This window comes from Tetrao urogallus (assembly GCF_951394365.1).
Source record: "Tetrao urogallus genome assembly, chromosome: 17".
In the NCBI taxonomy this organism is placed as follows: Eukaryota; Metazoa; Chordata; class Aves; order Galliformes; family Phasianidae; genus Tetrao; species Tetrao urogallus.
In genome coordinates, this window is record NC_136830.1 from 8,953,962 (window position 1) to 8,976,707 (window position 22,746).

General features: G+C 44.2%; 1 protein-coding gene across 4 annotated transcripts; it reads left to right on the forward strand.

The window, feature by feature from the left end:
* Window positions 1–5,128: 5,128 nt before the first annotated feature.
* PATZ1 (POZ/BTB and AT hook containing zinc finger 1) lies at window positions 5,129–22,035 on the forward strand (the record flags this gene model as incomplete). Of its 4 annotated transcripts, none has more annotated exons than XM_079543868.1 (6): window positions 5,129–6,408; window positions 8,692–8,788; window positions 12,039–12,110; window positions 14,455–14,626; window positions 20,014–20,151; window positions 21,617–22,035. In XM_079543868.1, the coding sequence occupies 6 exons, from the start codon at window positions 5,129–5,131 to the stop codon at window positions 22,033–22,035; spliced, it is 2,178 nt and encodes a 725-aa protein (XP_079399994.1). The 4 variants fall into 4 exon arrangements, with proteins under 4 accessions (XP_079399994.1, XP_079399995.1, XP_079399996.1 ...); XM_079543869.1 differs by having other exon boundaries at window positions 8,692–8,755; XM_079543870.1 differs by lacking the exon at window positions 12,039–12,110 and having other exon boundaries at window positions 8,692–8,755.
* Window positions 22,036–22,746: the final 711 nt, after the last annotated feature.

Below are 22,746 nucleotides of genomic sequence, written 5' to 3' on the forward strand. Positions count from 1 at the left end.
TGTTCACTGCCTGAGGGGAAGGGTCTTTGGAAAATGATGCAATTTACACTTTGAATCTCGAGGCAATAGACTGAGAGTTATATTTTGAATCCTGTAAGAAACACGGGGTATTGGTTCTCAGTTGTCTCCCTAAACTAACTTTTTTATGCCGGTTTACTTGGTTTTTATGTAGAAGTTGTCCTCAGAGCAGCACAGTAACTTAGCTAGTAGTCTGTAAATACCAAACATTCACTACTTGCATTGCATGCTTGGGTTTGCATTGTAAAGTATGTTTTACATGAGAAAGTCGCTGCACATGGATGCCTGATGCATGGGGAGTTGTTAGACCAACAGGAAGCCCAGGTTGTATTTCCATTTTGACCAGATCCTCAGAGAAGCAGTCTTTGAATGGCTCAGGTTGGTTCCAGACAGTCTAGAGTAGGCTAAGATGGGCAGAGTGAAGAAATGAGGGGAACAAAAGAGAGATTAAGTAGCAAAGGTTGGCTTCAAAGGCTGCTTTAAATGAGATTAACAACAAAACGTTCTGCAGTTTAGCATCAGCTCCTTAGACTTTGTCATGGAATGCCATGCAACAGATGGATTAAACAACACCCAGTGCCATGAGGAGAGTGAGCAAAAAGAGGAAAAGCAAAGAGTGCGATTTCCCCTTTTCAGAATAACTCTCACTGCATACTTTTCATAGCATCATATCCCTCTCTGCTAGCAGTTGCTGTAGTTTTTGTGAAATGTCAGGTATTTTTAAACAAGGGTTGTTTGCTTTTGAAGAAGGCTGGCAAATCGCTAGCCCATATCTGGATTGCAGAGGAAACTGTGCTGCCTCCAAGGCTGAGTCCGTGCTGCTGGAGTGAGTGTTCTCATGGGACGATTCCTAGTAAAAAAAAAAAAGGAGTGAATTTTAAAAACTAAATAGAAGAATAATCAGCAAGTACTGAATGAATTAATTGCTTGTTAAGTCTGTCTCAGTTAATTAAAATTGAAGTGAAAGCTCAGGAAAAAATGACAGCTACTGGCTGAAATTTGCAGGTGTGCCATGAAATGCCCAACGTGATATATTTCTGTGGCATACACAAAAAGGAAATGATTGGTATGGCTGAATTAGCTGGCACAAGTGCTGTTACATACTATTTTCTATCTTAGTATCACAAGCAGTGTTGAATAGTGATTAGCTTTCTTAAAGAATATCCTTAGACTATTCTGAAAGATAGCAGCAGTCCCAAAATCTTTCTTTTCTTCTCCATATTTGTAGATCAAATTACATAGGTTGCTCTGAAAGTAATGCCTCCTATTTATTTCCATGGAAACAACAACAGATACAGAATGCACAATCACACTGTTTTATAGAGCAAGTTTTCAGCTACAAAAATGTTATTTGTTAACACAGTCACTGCTATTAGCTGCTTGTTTTCACATGAGCCTGCATGCCACGCTTGTAAAAATCTACACCCAGTGCCACTGTCACCAGTGCCGAAATGCACCACCCACCCCTCACTGTGCTCACAGCTGCCTTCTGGTCTCCAGAAAGTCTCAGCAAGCATTGGTGGGTGTCAGTGGGTGCATTTGTTTCTGCATGGAGGAATTCAGTTACACACCTTTGCTTCATGCGCACCTCCATGTCAGATGGCATTCTGTCAGATTGCCCCTCTGCTGCCGTCTGTCACACAGCAACAGGATGCAATGGAATATTGGTGGGAAGGTTCTGTCTCTACTGCTGTACCACCAACACCCACACCTAGCATTGTGGGCCAACAAAATGAAATAGGAGGCGTTACTTTCAGAGCAGCCTTCGTACTTTTAGGTCAGTGCTTCCAAGTAAGGGCAGCAGCAACTGATCTGCAGCAAAGTGAACAGTGAGTGCATGGTGTACCCAAGTGGTACACACGTGTTCAGAGAGAAAGGATTTCTAGTGCTGCTGAGATACCAGTCAGAGCACTTCAGCAGGGACCAAACAGCTGCAAGACATTTAGGGACAGCTCAGCCACGAGCTGAAGAGAGACAGGAAGCAGCGAGAAGCTGAATAAAGTAGCCGAGGGAGATGCCTTTCTTTAAGGAGAGGAATTCAGAAGAAGTTCAACAGGTCCAGGTGCAGCAGATGTGAGAGAAAGTAGGTTAGGAATCATCTGGAAAGGGGAAGGAATTCTTTATAGTGAAAATGTAATTTTTTTCTTCACATGTAAGACTCCTTTTCACTGTCCAGAACTTGCTCTTCAAGATATTAACTGGTTAGTTTTGGTGACAGATGAGGCCATGGGCACTCACACCTGTCTGCTTGCATAGCTAAGTGTGGGGAAATGGCGTTTAGTCATCACATCGCACTTAGGGAACTTCATCCTCCCAGTCTTTTTGTACACATTTTGTCTTAGTGAAGCAGAAATTGTACGGTTACTTGTAAATAGAAGAAATCTGGCTACACTGTAGCAAGTACCAACTGAATGATTGCTTTGATAGGCTCATGTCCTGGGGCAGGAGTAGCTTGGGAAAAGTTCAGACAAGTGGGTGAAGCCATAAGGGCGGGGGAGAGCAGCATGGTAAATGTGAAAGAACCTAAAGATGCAGCCCTTACTGTCCGAGAGCAGTGAAGTGCTGGGGTTGGTGGCTGTGCTGCTCTCCTGTGTTTGCTGGGGAGGAAATCAGGGAGCGTTGGGGTCATCCCTCACTGCACCCTGCATGGACGCAGTGTGAGCTCCTGGCACGCTGCTCCAGCACTCCGACGGGAGTGTGGGCGGGTCCCTTGGGGAAAATCGCGTGCTTTGGGGTAAACAGCATTAACCTGAGGAAGCAGGCAGAGTGTGTTGGATGAGGCTTTTTAAACGGGAGGGCTGGAAGCTGAAACCAGAACATTCTCTGGCAACTGGAGAAAGTTGTGAGTGCAGTGAGGGCGGCAGGGCCCCCCTCCCCCTGCCTAGCGCGGAGACAAAGAGCAGGCAAGGGGGGAGCTGAAATAGGAAGCAGGAACCGTGGCAGGGGGCTGGGGACTAAAAGAAAGCAAATTAATAAGCTGGTATGAGCCATCAGGGGAAGGCACACAACTGATCGGAGAGCCACTAGGAGAGATCAGCAAATTCCAGCTCCTTTAGCTGCTCTGACCGTGTGTACATGCAGCCTGGCCAGCAAGCTGAAATGTAATCATTTTCTTCACTATGGCAAGTACAACTCTGTTCCCCTGACACATGGGCAGGCTTGCAGGATGAGAGCACTGCATTATCTGTGTAAGGCAGTGTATGTGAGCTCTGCTCCCCTGCATCGCTAGCACTGAGACAACCTCCAATTTCCAAAAACACGTTTGTATCTCAGAGTGTGCATCCATAGTGCAGCAATAAAGAGCCACTGGAGGTGCCTGCAGTGTAGCTGGCTTCCATCAAAAGCAAGAGAAATCCAGCGCAGAAACTGAGGGCATTGCGTGGCCTTAAGTGTTAATGTGAAAAAAAGCTGCCCTTTGGAAGCTCATTGTGCTCATTTGCACATCAGTACCAGAAGACTTTTTCAGTCCCACCACCATTTGATTGCAGTGCGAGGTCGGAGCCCTTGGAACGCACTACAGCTCGAGATGCTCCTGTGTGTGCTAAGTTCAGTGTTTTCCAGTGAGTAGTTTAAGCGACAGTACAGGATCGTGAATAGGTCATCCGAGGATTCTTAATTAGCCTCGATGTTATAAAGGCTAAAAGGTGCCCGTGAAAGCTTTAGAAATGCGCCGTCTGTAACAAAGCAAAGAACTCTCTAAGTGTGTGTGCAGAGATGGGGTGGGGGAGTATTTCCTCAAAAGCAAGCAAAAATTCTTCGGAGATAGAAAGAGCATTTCGGCAGGACGCGAACACGGTGCTGATGCTGGCACGGCAGCCCTTCGCGCCGCTCCCGGGGAGGTTCAGCACCGGACAGCCCGCTCGCGGCGGTGCCTCCGGGATCGCGCCCCGCGGTCCCCGGCAGACCGGGGCTCGGCCCCCAGCGCGGGTCCCTCCGAGAGGGGCATTTCTGCAGCGCGGGGATCGCCTCCGGCCCCTTCCCTGCCCCGGGTCGTGCCGGGAGCGGGTCCCGGTACAGGGAGCGCGAGGGCAACGAGGGCGCGGGGGGAGGTCGGGCCGCCCCGCAGCCCCCGGCCCCTCACGGAGCGGCTGTGGGGCGAGCGGGGGAGGGGGGGGGCCGCCGCGCGGCTCTGCGGCTACGGGCGGGTTCTCATCGGTCCGGGGAGGGGGAGGCCGCCCGCGGCACCCCCACCGCCCCCACCCCCGGCCCCTCCTCTCCCCGGTGGGAGGGGGCCCGGGGGGCGAGCGCGGCCCGGATATTTGGGGGAGGGGGCGAACGCGGCCCCCCCGCGTCGCGGTGGGGGCCCGGCTGCCGGCTCGGCATTGGAGGAGAGGCGCCGGGGAAGGGGGAGGCTGCAGCCCCCGGCCCCGCGGGCGGGCGGGGTGGGGGCCGGCCTGCTGGCGCTGGCTGCTCGTGCATTGGCGGATGCGGGGAGGGAGGGGGGCAGGAAGCGGGGGGGCAGGGGGAGCCCGAGCGGCCGGAGGGGGGGGTCTCCGCGAATAGGGTGGGGGGCTTCTCGACCGAAGGAGAGAGGAAAGTTTGCGGCGCCGGTGGTGAGGGTGCGGCGAAGCGGGCGGGGCCCGGCGCGGGGCCGGCGGCGGCGGCGCTCGGTCGGGGAGCAGCGGCCGGGGGGCCCCCGCTGGATTTTTGTAGGGGGGGTGGTATCGCCCCCTCCTTCTCCTCCCCCCAGGGGTGAAAGTGCAAGAGGAAGTGCAGCCGCTGCCATCTTTCCTCCGCTCCAAACACACAGGGACGGACGGAGCCGGCAGCCCGGAGCCGCGGCCGCCCGAGCCCCCTCCCTCCCCGCTCGCCGCCGCCGCGCCGCGCACGCCCCTTCCCGCGGCGGCCTCCGCGGCCGCAGCGCCTCGTGGCGGCCGGACCCGGGCGGAGCTTCCGCGCCGGCGGCCGCGGCGGCCCCGCGCGGCGCGCGCCCCTCCGCCGCCCGAGCCTTTTGTCTCGCCCCCCCTCCGCCATCCCTTCGCGCTGTGCAGGGAGCGCAGCGCGCGCCGCCGCCGTCGGCCCGGACAGGGGCGGGGAGCAGGAGGCGGCGCGCGCCGCCGGGCGTGAGAGCGCGCGCCCCCTGCGGGCGCCAGCGGGGCGGCGCAGCCCCATGGAGCGGGTGAGCGAGGCCGCCGCCTGCGGCCCCTCGTCGGGCTGCTACACGTACCAGGTGAGCCGGCACAGCGCCGACATGCTGCACAGCCTCAACCAGCAGCGCAAGAACGGCGGCCGCTTCTGCGACGTGCTCCTGCGCGTGGGCGACGAGAGCTTCCCGGCGCACCGGGCGGTGCTGGCAGCCTGCAGCGAGTACTTCGAGTCGGTGTTCAGCGCTCAGCCGGGCGACGGAGCGGCCGGCGGTGGAGAAGGGGGCTCGGCGGAGGCGGCGGCGGCCGGCGGAGCTTCGGCGGCAGGCGGCGGGTCCCCCGGGGGGGGGCGGGAGCTGGAGATGCACACCATCAGCTCCAAGGTGTTCGGGGACATCCTGGACTTCGCCTATACCTCGCGCATCGTGGTGCGGCTGGAGAGCTTCCCGGAGCTCATGACGGCCGCCAAGTTCCTGCTGATGCGCTCTGTCATCGACATCTGCCAGGAGGTCATCAAGCAGTCCAACGTGCAGATCCTCGTGCCCCCCACGCGCCCCGACATCATGCTGTTCCGCCCGGGAGCCGCTGACCTCGGCTTCCCTCTCGACATGACCAACGGTGCCACGTTGGCGCCCAATGGCAATGGCATTGCAGGCATGCCCGAAGACGAGGCCACGCGGGCTGCGCTCACCGCGGCACAGTCCTCCCTGCCTGTGCTGCAGGGTGTGGACCGCCTGCCCATGGTGGCAGGACCCCTCTCCCCACCGCTGCTGGCCTCACCCTTCCAGAATGTTGCTGCTAGTGCCCCCACCTTAGGTACCAAGCGGGGCAGAGGCCGTCCCCGTAAAGCCAACCTCTTGGACTCCATGATGTTCGGGGCCCCGGGTGGACTGCGGGAGGCTGGCATCCTGCCATGTGGCCTCTGCGGAAAGGTTTTCACTGATGCCAATCGGCTTCGTCAGCACGAGGCTCAGCATGGGGTGACGAGCTTGCAGCTGGGTTACATAGACATCCCACCCCCCAGACTGGGTGAAAATGGCATCCCTGGCCAGGACGACCCCGATGCGCCCAGAAAAAGAAGCAGGACAAGGAAACAGGTGGCATGTGACATCTGTGGCAAGATCTTTCGGGACGTGTACCACCTGAATCGGCACAAGCTGTCGCACTCTGGTGAGAAGCCTTACTCTTGTCCAGTGTGCGGGTTACGGTTCAAGCGGAAAGACAGGATGTCCTATCATGTTCGATCCCACGATGGCTCAGTGGGAAAGCCCTACATCTGCCAGAGCTGCGGGAAAGGCTTTTCCAGGTAAGAGAGAACTTCCAAGGATCGTAGACACAGAGACCTAGGAAGTTGTCTTTCCCATCCCTTGGGAAACCAGAACAATTTGTACATAGGGTAGTTTGGCTGTTCCAATTTAAAATGTCTCGAGAAATGAGACTTTCATCATTTCCGCTGGGAGGCTGTACTGAGTCTCTCAAAAGGATCTAAGAGTAATTAAGACACAGATCCGGGAGTCAGTTGGCTCCTGGGTAAACATCCCCAGCTCTGTCCCAGACCCATGTACACGTCAGGCAGTCCCTCCCTCAGATGACAGTTCTGACAAGTGGGTCTCCCTAGTAGCTGCCTGTCTCACTGTAGTGTCTGGAGACTCCTGATTCGTAGGTAGTTGGAAGGTGCTGTTGAAGTGCAAAATATTAGTACATCTCAAGTTTATGATTTTTCTCGTATCCATTTTAAATTTTCTTTTTTCTTAACTTCCCTTCATTTCTCTTAGTTCGTAATGTTTTTTATCACCCAAATGTGAAGGAAGAGGTGAGATTTCAAAGGCTGCAGCATCAAGTATCTTTTAATACATGATCTTTGTGTCCTTTGGGTTTACATCCTTCTGAAGGGGATCCTGTTTCTGCCCTGCAACATACGTAAGATCTGTGCATTTAATGTTGCTGCTTTTTTTGTTGTCACTGTTTGTGGGAGTTAATATAAGTTTGAGGCTAGGAGCTTGGGGGGTGGGGGGTGCATCCATGCCGTGTTCCCCTCGTAGCTGCACTCTGCTTCTGTCTGCAGTTGTTGACTCAGCAGGAGAGAGGGATCTGACACAGGACAATGAATCAAAAGCTGACAGGGGTAGAGTTTTCCCAGCTGTACACGTGGGAAGTGCGTGCCTGCTAGCTCTCCTGTTGGTAGAGTAGAGCTTTTTGTTCCTGGGAGAAATTAAGGCAACACAGATTTCTTCTTTTTCCCCTTTTTTAAAATCAGCAATAATTAGGGGGATGCTTCTTGTTCAGGACTGCAAATTTAGTGACGAGAAGTCATAAACTGAAAATGTGAGCTAAAAGCAAATTATGCTTTTTACTACAGCGCTACGTGTGATCACTGCCAATTTTTATCATTTTTGTTCAAGATTAAAAATTTACTGTTGCTGTATGAGAGATTTTTGTCAACAAGGGGAGGTGAAAAATACGTGTTGAGTTCTCCTTGTTTCCAATGACTTAAAACGTGAGCAAGCAGGTACACCGTTAAGAAAATAAACCACAAAAAGATCTATCTGTCTTTTTAAAATCGAAGCATGGAAAGTAGAGAACCTTTCTTAAGATGCAGTATTCAGTTACAGGAGCTGTCAGAGGAAAGCTGGAAGCGTGATGCCCGACTTTAGTGCCCTTTCCTCCAGCGAGTAGTGCAGCAGCGCGGCCGCCAGGCTGGCAGCACCTGGGAGGACCCCGGTCCGTCTGTCTGTCTGGTTGCACGGCCCCAGCCCACCGCAGCGCCGGCTCCAGCAGCACAGCTCGGGCTCTGCTGTCCGCAGTGCGTGAATTCCACCCTGCGCGCTCCCATTGGCGCAGCTGGAGAGCTGGGGGAGGAGAGGGTGGAGAACTTGTTTCCAAGCAGTTTTGGGCTCATACAATGAAAAGCTTTCTTCCCACTAAGAGAAACTCCCATCAGGAAAATCTGCAGCTATTCAGTCTTCTCAAAGTAGGCTTTACCAATTGCAAAGAATGGTCTAACTTTTTTCAGTAATAATTTGCTCTTCCATTGCACCTTCTAGTTGGGACCTTCAGAGCACTTTATTTGGATTAATAGTCTCTCCACAACGTTGTGAGTTAGGACAGTTTTGTGTTTTTTTTTGTCTTGCTGATGGAGAAAGTCACAGCAACAGAGTGTAGAGTCAGTCTTTTTGCACAAAGGTGCTTAAAGTTGGCTTCTTACATTTATGTTTGGGACATAAATCAGAAGGGGCTGATTTTCAAATATTTGGCAACAGTAAACCCGACCACCCTGATGGTCAAGGTCTGAATAGTTTGGAAGGGGACCTGCAGGTTTGAAAATTGTAGCTTGTATTTCCTGTTTGCTTTGTTTGTTCAGTCAGAGCTTCTTTGCAAGAAAAATGCTGCTCTTTTAGCAAGTTGGAGAGAGTACTTAAAGTAGAGTCCCAGTTGTTGGTGATCTGGGTCTTGGAAAGTTAAATGTCACAACATCTGTAATAGATCCACCACAGGGATTGTCTTTTTTTTTTTTTTTTTTTTTTTGTTAAAATTGGACATTTACTTTTAGTATTTGTTACAAGTGTGCATATGTGTATTTTCTTTGAAGGCCAGACCACTTGAATGGACACATCAAACAGGTGCATACCTCAGAGAGACCTCACAAGTGTCAGGTAGGAGCTGGCGGGGCTTACACTGGCATATGGGTTATCTTTATTTTAAGGTGTTAGATTTGTAAATGTGCAGAGAATTACAAAGTATCCAAAAAAATACCACCTGTGTGTGAATTGGATCAGTACACCATAGCTGCTTAACATTCCTCCTGTCCTCCAGTCCCTTTGCTGCTCTGGTCCTCCTGCTTCCCTCTGCTTCTGCACCGTGTTCTTCCCTACTGCTCCACTGTTCTTCCCTGCTGCTGACCCTCCCCAGATCTCTTACCCACTCACAGAGCTTAAGCCAATGTCACAGAGAAGGCCCTCTTTTTCCCACCCTCCTCTTTCCCACTCTGTTGCAGTTACCAACAGAAGGCTCCAATGTTGACTTGGTTTGTTGTTTTTAGAATAATTTCAAATAAAATTCATAAATTATTGTCACTTGCCAGGGTGCTCTTTTTATCACATAGCATTCAGAACATTGCACTGAGCAAAATTGGAAGCTTTTTTTTTTCCTCCCAGTGAGAGCATAGATAATATGGGCACAGGATTCTTTCAGTATCTTTGTAATATGATGTCACAAAGTAGTATATACATATACGTATATTTACAGTAAATTAATCATTCATTGAGGTTTGAATGAACAAATCAAGAAAGATATTTTGTAATTCATTTGTGTAGAGATTTAAAAGGTGCCTGGAAGTGTTAATTAAAACCAAAGTTGAGAACCAGCTTCCATTATCACCCACTGTCTTCACAAATTTGTTAGGCAAACTTCTAAGACATTTGTTGGGCTAGCAGTCTGCATGGTTGTTCTCTGAAGAAAGGCTTGGTTATTTATTTTAAGAAAGATTGAGCATGATAACTTCATTTTCTTTGAAGACAGAAAAGTTAGATTTTTTTTCCTTCTGAAGTTTTTAATGTTTTACAAACCTCATCAATCCCACATGATTGCTGCCTCCTCATCTGCACTTATTTCCATCTCTTGACACACCTTTGCTATGTCTCCTCCAAACTGTGAGAATTTTGAAAGGTTTTTGTAATTTTAATACTCCCTTAAACAGATTTTTGGAAGTACAGAGCCATCTAAAGGTTTCTGTTGCCCTCAGTAAAGTCTGCAGGAGCTCAGCACCTTTGTAAATCAGGCCATAGAGCCTTCATGGTGATTTTGCTCTTTATAAAAACCTTAGATTGGTTTGAACTTACTAAGATGATTCAGGGGTATAGATTCATATAAATTGGAAAATTCTGCTTGCAAAAAAGATCTCACACTTTGGGGATGGATAGCAAGGGGTCTGAGTGGATAAACTGAAGATAACTGAAAATGTTGTCCCTAAGCGTATGTTTGTTTGCAGGTGTGAAAGTAATACCTAGGTCTCAACATAACCAGAAACTCTTGATTCTTTTGCTAGTTGGTATCAAGGTTACTGAATATATGCAATTGATGAATAACACTGAGGAGCTTGAACTGTCCTTTACCAGCTGATACTTAATAGTTTTCGTATCAATTTAAGAGGACTAAATATAAACTGTGCAAGTGTGAATCAGAGGATACACTAAGAGCTGGAAAGTCAAGAAATACAGAAACTAAGATTGTGCAGCCAAGCTCAACTCTTATCTCCTTGCACACATGTATTCTGTGATAGCATTTCTAAGAACTGTCTTTCTCATGTATTTGCTGTTTAAAGCCCTGTGACATTATATGCATTGTTTATTTCAGTTAGAAGCTATAATCTACAGATTACAAGCACGAGGGCAGAATTGAGATTGTCATTTCAAGCTTGATTTGTTCTTCATTTTTGAATGCTTAACTCTGCAAAGTTAATAATTCATTAATCTTAAACAACATGTAGAATGTTTGTTAAAGAGCTGCTGTGTGTCTTTGAAAAAAGACTTAACAATATGCTGTCAAATGAAGAAAACCTTGAATATGCCTGGATTTGATATGTTATACAAACCATACAAAGGGATGCCATGCACTGAAAATTGATTCGAATCTAAAAGCTCGTACGTAAATTGATAAAGTTCTCCTTCTGGTTATCTCATAACCAGGAACACTTTTGTTCTGTGACATGTATCAGAGCAGAGTACCTGGCCACCAATAAGGAAAATAGCTGAATATTGGCTTGCTTTTTTCCAGATTTTCATTCTCATTTTCATTGGTTTCATTTGGCAAGCCAGCCCCTGTGAGAGTAGGCCAAGCAGTATTGAGCATCCTTTTTGAATCTGTCGAGTTCCTGTTGAAAATTCCTGTTATTGTCATGCTTTGTTAATGTTTACAGCAAAAGAGTATTCTTTAGGTAAACAGAAAAGCCTTTCAGAATCCTCTGTCCTATTGACGTTCTTGGAAGTAATTGATGCTGTAATTTAAACAAAATCCACTGGCTGTTTCCCTGAACCCTTGTGTATCTTTACACACCAGTGGATATCTGATGTTTTGTTCGTATGGCATCATGGTATATTTTGGACTACAAAACGAAGGAGGGTGTCAACCCAACTTTAAAGCAAATAAAATGAAACTATGAGAAGCAGGATGGTTGTAAGCTGAATGTGACTGCAACAGCTACAGCTTAGAGTGCTCGGCACACAATCCTGCGCTCAGTCTCCCTGCAGTAATAGTTGGGCTTCACAGACCTTTGAAAAACTCTCCTAACTTCCAGCCCTTGTAGCACCCACGCCACACACAGGCCTGATTCCAGCTTTTTTGTTAAAATAGGTGCAAAAAGGGGAGGACCTCCACAGACCAGGGCATCTCAGGAAACTGATCCAAGAAGTTGCACTGGTGTCCAGACCAGACACCAAGTAGCACTCTGGCTATATTTCCCTTGTATTGTTGCACTGATGATTTTTTTTTTCTTCTTTTTTGTGTTTTTGGTTTTTTCTTTCTTTAAACTTACATTTGAGTTCCAGATAAAGGAGAAGGGGTAAGTCAGTGCTATGGCCATAAGGGACAGGTCGGTTTGCTGGCTCACCATGGGAAGATGTAAGGATGTATTGTTGGTTTTTGAGTGTGATTGGTATAGAAGTTAGGCTGTGGTTCTGTGGACAAGAAATAAAAAAGGGGAGGAACAAGAAGTTTGTTCCTTCTGTGAGACAAGAGAAAGGTTGTTCCTCTGGCAACTGAAGTTAAAAAAAAGAAAAGAAAAGAAAAATACAGGTTAAGTTAAAGCAGAGCTTTTGTTAAAGAAAGATACCTATTTAAATAAACCTAAAATTGGCATCCCAAGTCCAGTGCTTTTCCCATTGATTTCAATGCAGAATGAGTTTCTTCCTGTCCTAATTTCTCTTACTTCCTGCCTATTAGCAGGAAAATGGCAGCCACCATGGAATAAGCTCAGAGACATCCACAGCCATAGAAAAGTTGAAACTTCAAGAGGTATTTCTTCAACAATGTTTTTTAAACTTTATATATATATTCTTTTTGGTCTCTTTATATACCTTTGCAATGTTTGATAGGAGAGCACTGGAGTTTTCTTCTATGATTAACAATTAATGATAAATCCTTAGTACTCGTTTAGCACTTCACATCTTTTATAAAATAAAACTTTTTGCTTTTTTGTTTTTTTTTTTGCTCTATACTTTTATAAATATTAACTATTTGAATATTAACTTTGGGGTTTTCCTTAATTATAGTCCTATCTCCCATCGTTATGATTCAGCTAAATTGGTTCTTGCTTTCTCCACTGGACTGATTATTTTTTCAAAGCTTCTTCACAGATGTATTTGCTATACAGCTTATCCAAAGGTGAACTTTACAAAACTCAGCAGCAACACAGAAATGATTATATTGCCTTTCTCTAAGCTTTCAACTTGGTCGTTTCAGTATGGGACAGATACAATTTTACTTCTGGCGTCCGTGTATTTATGTGGTTTGTCTCTGGTCTGCTTTGTAAACTAATGCACTCCCAATGCTTTTGTATGGACACTTACTGTGGCTCAATATTGCTAGAGTAATTGATGATGGGTCTTTTGGCTGTCATCCCTGATTATCTGGTTATATACTTTTAGTTTATATCCAACAGATTGATTAGCATCAGAGCTGGAATCCTAACTTAACTGAGCGTTTACCTCAAATAACATTTAAGTAAGAGAAAGCTGCACCTCTTTTGCTCAGCGCTGTGTCCTGAGATTTCAAATAGAGAAAGTTTTCATTTTTAAGAATTTGCCTCTTAATCTTCACTGCTTGTGATTTATGATTCTTTGTCTGGTGAGCTTAGCTAAACTCTGTGTCTCATGGAAATTCAGATAATTTTACTGTTGCTTTTTTAAGTACATTAAGTCCTGATCCGGTGAGGTGCTAAGTCTTGTGCTTGCTGCCAAGTAGCCTAAGCTCCATGGGAATTTATTTACTTAAGCATCTCACAGGGTCAAGTGAACTGAAGCCTGTTGAAATGGATAGGTACTTTTCAGCTGCCTGTAGTGTTTTGTAGGTCAAGCTGTTGATTCACTAAATTACACAAAATTGTGTAGGTTACCCTTACCTGTATTTATCGATTTTGTTTATCTGAAGTTGTAATTTTGTAGTTTTACTAAGATTGTTAATTTAACAAGCCTATCTCTGGTGAAGGAGCTGTTTAACTGCACCCTGATACTTGAAATGACAGAATGTATCCAGTTCCCAAGTCACTTAATTTTCTTATATTATTTCTTAGGGGACTCTGGTTGTACAACTTAAACCTGCATTATTTTACATGAAGGTGTGGTATAAACCAAACACTGTGCACTCTGGGATGTCACTGTTGCCCACTTGGTCTGGTCATTCTAACACATACCTGCTTTTGTTTCTCTTCTTGCACTTGTGAGCAGTGGTTTTGGACAATAATAACTTGTACAGTGTGTTACTGATGGTTTACTATTTTCCTTCACGCTAGAAATACAGCAAGCCTTTCAGAACTGACAGGCTGTTGTAGTAGGCATATACATAGTCTGCTCAGCTGCCACTTGCTGTGATTATGAACATGGGAGGGAACTGTCTCTCATCTGTCATACAGATTACCTCTGAGAAGTGGGCACGTAGAACCAATATTATCTCATGGCAGATCAAGCTTGTTTCATGGTAATAAGTGAGATATGATAGCTTGATCAGGGGTAAGTTTTAAACAGCCTACACTGCTATGCAGTTGTTTTGATACCTGCTCACTTCTGAGGCTTCTCTTCTGCACTTTGTATGCACTGCTGCTGGGAGTACCAGGATGGCTCTTTTACTGTCTTGTTTTTTTCATCCCAGGCAATTCTCTGATGCTTTATTACGTGTCTTCTTAGTCCAAAGGAGAAATCCTCTGTACAAGTCAGATTGTATCAGAGGACAAAATTTAGGAAAATGTCAAAGAGGACATTTTGAGTGGTCTGAAGTGATGTTAATGGCTCAGTGAAGTGGCAGAATTTACTGTAATGCTACTTCTGTTATTAAATATTTCTTGGTATTAATATCTTCTTGCTCAGTGAGGAGCTAAGGCCTTAGAACTCTAATCTATATTGAAGTATTATTATCTGTAGTACGTTAGAGCTGTTTTCTTGCTTTCTTAATTCTTTCAAGTAGTAACCACATCTTGTGTGATATGTGGGTGGTCTGAATTGTTAACTGTGGGGAAATGGCTTGTGTGTCATGTGATCTGTATATGCAGGGTCTGAGGTATTTACTCTAAAGAATGCTAAATAGATTTGAGTGTCGGTGCTTGTAGCAGGGCTGTTGAGTCACATGGTTCTCGTTGTACCTGCAGACTTGTAATGCTTCCTTTGCCACACGTGATCGACTGCGCTCACACCTGGCGTGTCATGAAGACAAAGTTCCGTGCCAGGTGTGTGGGAAGTACTTGCGGGCAGCATATATGGCAGATCATTTGAAGAAACACAGTGAAGGACCAAGCAATTTCTGCACTATCTGTAACCGAGGTAATGAAGAAACAACTTTTTTCATTTCAGTGGGCTGGGAGAATGCTCGAAGGAAGCTGTAAGGCTGTGTGACTGCAACAGGAGGCATATAAATACCATAGATGTGTACATATTCTTTGCTTTTCCTATTGAATTCTTAACTTTGAAACTGGTGGTGCCATAGGTCTGCTCTTACATAGTTAATAGTTCCTAAAGAACTTTGAGTCTGAAGCAGATTATTCTTAGACAATTTAAAGAATTTTATTTGCTAAGTATCCAGATTACTACCAAATAACCATGATACATTGCCTTGTTCATCACGCACATTTTTTGGTGGTTCCTGTGTACAGTCTGGAAGAAGAATATTTGAGATACACATGAAGTTGAGAATTATATACTGTACATAAAGAATGTACATTTTATTATCTTGTTCAGCTCTGGGTGCAGCAGTAGAGTCAAACTGCTTCTCCCACTTCTCCCAAGAAATTGCTTTGTATTAATATATATTTCTGAAACAAGTCTCTTAAAGAGAGTAAAGCACTAAAAATGTGCTTTACTTTTATTTGTGTAAATACAGCTTTTCAACTTTTTCCATCTGTTTTTAGTACTGCCAAGTTGGAGAGACAGTTGTAGACTTAGGCTTTGCGGGATGTCAGGCAAGCTGGGCAAACTTTGGAAAGAAGAAAAAATAATTTAGACTTGCTAATACCTGTTTGCTTGCATTTTTTTGAATGATTAATAGTCAACTTCAGAATGTATTGCTGGCTCACACTCGTGTACAAACCTAGTGAGTATGGCAACATGTTGCTGCTGTATTTGGGGATCTCTTTTTTCTGATGAGGTGTTTTTTGGTAATGTGTGCTCCCATTCCTATTTTAAGGGAGATGAAATCAAATCTTGTGAGAGAATTGTGTCGAATAATGAGAGGGCTGTAGGAGGTTTGAGATGATGAGGAGATGGTGAGTAATGAGAGACATTGGCTTGTGAGGGAGGTGTCTCCAGTGCTGTAGCCATATGTTAGGTCCTGAAAATGACACTAACGTTTTGACTAGATATGGTATCTGTGTTGAAAATCTTCAGATTCTGGCTTCCTCTTCAGATAAAGGCCTCTCTTCTGAAACGCTGCTTAAGCTTATTCTGTTCTTTCTGTTGAAACAACACTCAGGATGCTATGCAAGGTGCTGTCCTGCTCTCCCTCAGGGGTACACAGTGCTAAACAAACACGTGTAAGTTGGGAGAAATTGTCACGTTTCCAGGGCTTATAAACTTGAGTTTCAACTCGACTACCACCAGATGTCACTGCGGCTCCTTTACCATTAAGCCAGCATGACAAAGACAGATCTGGTGATTAAACAATGAAGTGATTAAATGGAGTATTCACATCTTACAGGCCTAGATATACAGTAGGAATTTAAGTAAAATAGAGGGGTTTTGTACAGCAAACTATTCGCTGCTACTTTGTTCTTATGGTTTATGTACTGCAAATGTGTTGCAGTGAATTCCATTATACATCAGCACTTACAAACCGTAACAAAACTGTTGAATTGTTGCTAAATATTTATCTTGTGTTAAAATTCATAGGGAAGGGAAATTATAGACTGGCCTTGTCAACCAACTGTATTATGGGCATTGTTACATGCCATGAATTTTGATTACTGTTTTATGATCCATGATATTGAGATTTTTTTAATCCAGAGCTTTCTAGAATCAAATTAGAATGTTCATTGTTTAAAATAGATATCTTAAATTGTAGAGGCTGAAGGCGTACAGAAGTACAGTGGAAAATGTATGCATTGGAAACCTCTATTTGATGGGCATTGGCACAGTCAGAAGCTGCACGCTGCCCCCAGCTGTGGCTGCTAGAGCTACACTGCAGTTTTATCCTTCCTCCTGCTGATGTGCTGCTGTGTTTTTTAATTAGAATTGAAGTGCTGGATATAATAATTGTCAAGCAAGATGATGAAAAATGTTAAGAGCTGCTTGTAAAGGGAAGTAGGATGCTGGCCCACCAAAAAAAGCAATAAAAGAAGTGGATAAAAAGGTGACTTGTACTGCTGAACTCATCCTAGTGTCAAAATCAGAGTCAGAATCAACTCAGAATCCTCACTTCATCCTATCAGGCTGAAGGCTTTTCTGTAGAAGTTAATCAAGTGTCTTGTGTTCTCCTAAAGGCATGGTGGGTTTAGGAGAAAAGAATCTCAGTGTCTGACTGAAAGTGGCTGCAGTTGTTTACCGTGTCACTCATGTGCCCTTTTGCTAATTTTATGTACTTTACCAAAGTGGCACTATAATGTCCAAAAATTACCATCTGTGAGTTGATTTTCTTCAGGTTATTTTCTTACTAAGGGTCTTTTTGCTTAGAGTAATTATGTAAGCAATTAAATCTTCTCTAATCAAGGGAGCTGTGCAGTGTTCTTTTCTGAGATTTAGTGATTTGTTTGTTTTGTTTTTAAAAAGTAATGGAAAATGTGCTTATGGAAACTTAATCCTCACTTTTAAAGACTTTTAAAATCAGTTTAAATCCAGAAGCCTTGCTCCTGCTTAGTTGTTACATAACATCCTCTTACCCTTCCTAGGAACTTCATTTGCTTGTGAGGGTTTTTCAAAGAACTTCAAGCTTCATGACTTCAGCAAGTCTGAAGCTGATGCTTTGTTGTCAGGTTCAAGTTGAACAGCCACATTCTAGTTCAGACACAGGCATTGTTTGTTCCACAGAAATCAGAGGAGTTTGGGGATGAGTGCATGTTCTAATCACAAGTTAGATTATTATTATTACTTTTACAATAAAGTGAATTACTGTATTTTTAATGCTGGATACAGAGCTGACTAAGCTGACTGAAGCTAGAAGCATTCTCCAAATGTTCTGGCTAAGTCCAAATCAGAATTTTTGAAAAAGGAGCATCCTACAGCTACTTCTGTACTTGTCTCCCTGTGGATGTTACCTGAGAAATGAAGGAACATTGGGATTTTTTTAGTGCATGTTTTTAATGTTGATTAGTCTGGAGTGAAGAAATAATCTGCTCCGCAAAGCTGTGAGCTGTGTATGGGTAAAGCAATAAATACTTCTATTTGAAACGTACTGCCACTTTGTGCTCTGCATTAGCTTGGTCTTGTTTTTAAAGAGATTTTAAAAAGTAAAGGATTATTGATTGTGAATTCACCCCCATCTTCCTAGGACAGCTATTCCTAATTAAGGCCTAATGGGAAAAAAAAAAAAAAAGCAGTACTGAGTGCTTCAGAAAAAAATAGAATAAAGCCAAAAAAATCTCATTTCAAACAGCTTCTTATGAAGTAGCTGGCATTCTTCCTGCCTTGATAGAAGCTGATGACTCACATGTTCATCTGCCAAGTACAGAAAGGGGAGCTAACACACTTTGCAGGCAGCTTTCATTATATAAAACAATGTATTCTACAAATAGAATTGCAGAGTTCAGAAAAATGACTGTATAGCAGAGATTACAACTCTAGATTTCCCTGTGTCAGTTGTAGTATAGAAACACACTGAATAACTGTGTTGTCCTTTGTTAATGGTTAGCAGTAGGATTTTAATGTATTGCTACAGAAACTCATCTCAGCATGCATGCAGTCATTGGACATGTAGGAAATAAGGGAAACACCTTGAGTTGCATATATCACCGTTACCCCTGGACATTGGTCCTTTTCTCTAGCAGTCACACACCAGTTCTATCCATGTCTGCAGTGTGTTTTTCATTTTTGTTGGAAAAACAGATTCTCTTGCAGCCCAGTGACACATTAGTGCAGCGTTCTGTGCCTGAGCATAAGGCTTGCCTTACTTCAGAAGGAAATCCCCTTACATTAGCTCCCTGGATGATTTTTCCGAGATGATTCCAAGTTTTGTTCGCAATTTCTTCTGCTATGGTTTTCTTGCTGTATCTTATATATATATATATATATGCTGTATCTTATATATTTTCCTTACTTTCATTTTCAACTCAGGGATCCGCAGCAATTATCTCTTGTTCATTCTCAGCTCCCTGCCCCTTTTTTGTCCAGCAAGTTGCTGTGGAGTTCTGTCTTGCTCTGCATGTCCTGTGCATGTAATTCTTAACTGCTGAACAGTCTTTGATCATGGCTGTGCAGTGAGTATTCTGTTGGGTAGGCAGAGGGAATTCTCCTTATTTGTTATTGCATTCAGCACCCAACATGTGAGCCAGCATTGATTTTGCATCTATCCTAATATATTATTATTATATCTCAGCAAATGTCAGTGCAGTTGCGTCAATGTAAAAGTGGCTGTACGATGGTATGTCTGGTCATAAACTGAAGCACTGATATGAAAGTTCTGTTTCAAGGGCTGGTGCTGCAAATGCTGTATTGGTTTAAAAAGAATTAATCCAAGTCTCAGGTTGCCTGTTTGCAGAAGAGGAACCTGGATCTCTGTGACTGTGGAACGTGTGGTTTGCTGTCTGTTCTTAAAGGAAAATGTTTCCAACATGAAAGTGTTATAACATGGTTATTGGTGGGCTTACCTGCATAAAAATTGTCCAGAACTCTGTCCTCCACGTGCCTCATGTGTGGTCCAAATGCTTCTAGAACTACCTACGAGTTTATTAAAATCTGAATTTTAAAATGTTTCAAAGTATTTGTTAGGTAATTTATTACATTAAAGAAAAAGTTCTTGTTTGTGAGAGTTAAGAAATAGAAAAAGTAGCTCATGAGCAAATTTAAAACAATGTTTTATTTAGAACTGTTTTAAATATGTGTTTTTAATTTTCGTGGTCTAAGCAGCTAATAGAAATATTGAGATTTCATTTTGATATATATATATATTTTTCTGTTAACTGCAGACAAAATATGACTTTCAGTATGGTCTTCAAAACTCAGGATGAGCTGAATGGGGAAAATAGTCTTCGAAAATTACTATACAACAAAACTGTGTTTCTTAAAATCTGAATAGGTTCAGCTTTCTGTCTTCTGGGAGTGACTATAGATGCTGGAAACTAAGGGAAGGCAAAGTAAATTCTGAAGAGCTGTGTTACTAAATTGTACTCCTTCAGGTCTTAACTGCAAAAGTAAAATACTCTGAAATGTCTCGCAAAGTATAAAAAGAATTTTAAATTAAATAAAAAAAGGTGAAGATATGTGGGTGCCTTTTTGTGTCATGTCTCCTGCTAGGGTTGTATAGGATTTGTTTCTCAAGGAGGCTGTTGATCTTTCATCATGACCTCCAATAAGCAAATGATGTCTAATGAAAGATATGTATTGTGTGCATTGTTTGATTATGTCTAGGGATGTACTTGAACATGTTGTAGGTAACCAGAAATCAAGCTGGTATGATGGTAACCTTGTAAATAGGGAATAAGAGCAAGAAAAAGATGTAAGGAACAGGGAAGACAGATGTGTGTCTTTGCTGATGGTAGGATCTCATCTCCTTTTATCTTGTTTAGGTTTCTCCTCTGCCTCCTACTTAAAGGTCCATGTTAAAACCCACCACGGTGTTCCCCTTCCCCAGGTCTCCAGGCACCAGGAGTCCATCCCGAATGGGGGAGCAGCATTCCACTGCGTCAGAACCTATGGCATCAAAGGCAAGAGACTTCCTGCCCTGCACCTTGCTTCTCTGTGCAGAACCTGGTGTTGTGGGATGTTGGGCTGGGCATGAGAAAGGGGAGGGAAGGAGGGAGGAAGGACAGGAAAGATACTGGGAAGAATCTGAGGAACATGCAGAGAAATCACATAGCATGCAACATTTGTCGTCACTTAGGTGATTTAATAAGTCTGGGGAAAAGCTGTGTTAGTTCATCTTGACCTTGGAGCAGTGTTTGCATTTTACCCGAGAGATGCAGATCCTTGGCAAGTCCATAGTCCACTACACTTGCATCTTGTGTCAACCAAACCATGCTTCTGATTTCTAGTGAAGGCAGAGAGAGAGCCCGAGAATGCAACCATGAAACCATGGTTGTTTTCTTGCCCAGGAAAAAACAGCATGCTGGGTTAAACAAAGTCTGTGCCAATGGAAAGCTCCAGTTGTGGGTTTTTTGTTGGGTTTTTTTTTTTTGCTATTGAAGTCCCTGCAGAGTTACTACAGAAGCCCTTTGGTTCTGGGTGGCGTGCTGATTTAACAAGAGATTTACTCCAGCTCAGTGCTGTATTGATTTCATGCGTATCCTGCTTGGTTCATAATACTGAGTCCCGAGCAAATCTGTCTTTTGGGTGGTGCCAAGTGGGTCTTTGGTCTTTCAGAGTTAATAGTTGATACAGCTTATTTGTATTCAGACACTTGTTTAGGGAGTATGTCTCGTTTTCCCACGCTCATTCAAATAAACTGAGCAAAAAGTGTGGACAAACTTTCTTGACATATTGCCAAAGGAGAGTGAGGAACACTCCAGACATGCTGATGACTTTGCCAGGATATGCATCCAAATGGCTTAAAATAGTGTCGTAAATTCCTGTTTTTCACTACACTGCTTGAGGATGGATCAACTCCAGATAATAAAGTTCACTTCTAACAGTGCTGTGCTTAACTTTTAAAAAACAGCTTCTCGAGGTTAAATGGAGTTGCACCTCTGAAACATCAGTAACTCACTGCTGCTTTGTTGACTGAATGAGTAAAATATCTCCAGATTTCTTTACATCTTTCAATAGTCTTAGATCAGATTTCTAGGCTCAAAGTATCAACTATATTTCAGAAGTGTGGAGAGTGACTTGTATGGTTGAAAACTCAGTCAGATCTATGGTCAGTCAGATCACTGCTTCTGCAGTGCCTGAGATATAATCTTTTTGGATTCAAAACCCAGAGACACATAATAGATGCATTCAGTACTACAAGTCCATTACGAAAACTTGGATGTTGCTCTGATAGCAGCCCTTTGGTTTGTAGAGGATCTGTGCTTGAAGGCTTCAGAATTTGGGGAATTTCAGTGTTACATGTGAATCATTCCACCATGACAGGCATTACTGAATCAGGTGATAAACAGTGTAAGCTATTTGAGTGCATGTTAAAGAAGTACTTTGGCAGATGAGTTTCTGAAAACTTTTTTCTTTTTCCCATAGAAGGACAGAAATGTTCACATTCGGACCCGATTGAAAGTTCCGATTCATATGGAGATCTCTCTGACACCAGTGACCTCAAGACTCCTGAGAAACAGAGCACCAATGGCTCCTTCTCGTGTGACATGGCAGTCAGCAAAAACAAAATGGAGACGGAGGCAGAGAAGAAGTACCCTTGCCCTGAATGCGGCAGCTTTTTCAGATCGAAGTCTTATCTGAACAAACACATACAGAAAGTTCACGTCAGGGCCCTTGGTGGCCCATTGGGGGACCTTGGTCCTGCTCTGGGATCCCCCTTTTCACCCCAACAGAACATGTCTCTTCTGGAGTCATTTGGGTTTCAGATCGTCCAGTCAGCATTTGCATCATCCCTTGTGGATCCAGAGGTCGACCAGCAACCGATGGGGCCAGAGGGAAAATGAGATCAGTCTGACCTTAAAGCAAAGCAGCAGTCTGGCTATAATGATAAGATGCTGTGAATGAAAGAGGAAATAATGAAATTTGGTTCTATAGCTGCAATTTTTTTTTAAATTCATTTTAGCTTCCCTCTTTGTCTCATGCCCTACCCCACCTTTAAACCTTCACTAGGGAGAGGGAAAAAATGCTTCTTAGCTGATGATTTACAGAAGATGGTGACCTTGGTTAGGAGACGTGATTTAAAACACCAAGTGGAGCTATAAAAGTTGCAGCCAGTGTTTCATCATGATCTTCTAGAAAAAAAAACGAGCACTGATCTGAGAATTAGAGACAGTCATAGTAACCAAGGCACGTGGGAGCTACAGCTACAAGGAGCTGTATTCTGTTTTCTCTCTTCTTCCTATCTTCCCTAACCCACCCCAGGAAAACACAGTAAGTTTTGAAAACAGTCCCATTATTGACTGAACATAACGTTAAGAAAAATGTCCCATGGTACCTAGCAGATTACAATGCAGTTGTCCTTTTAAAAACAAACAAGAAGAAAATAAAGAAGGTGAGAGAATTTGAACCCCTTCTACCATTTGTGAGGCTGTGAGTGCTGCAGCAGGACATAACTGCTGAGTAAAATCACCATTCAGAACAGGTTGTTTTTGTTATTTTTAACCATTAAACTTGCTGTCGGATTTTTAATTCTCTATTATTATTATTTTAGGACC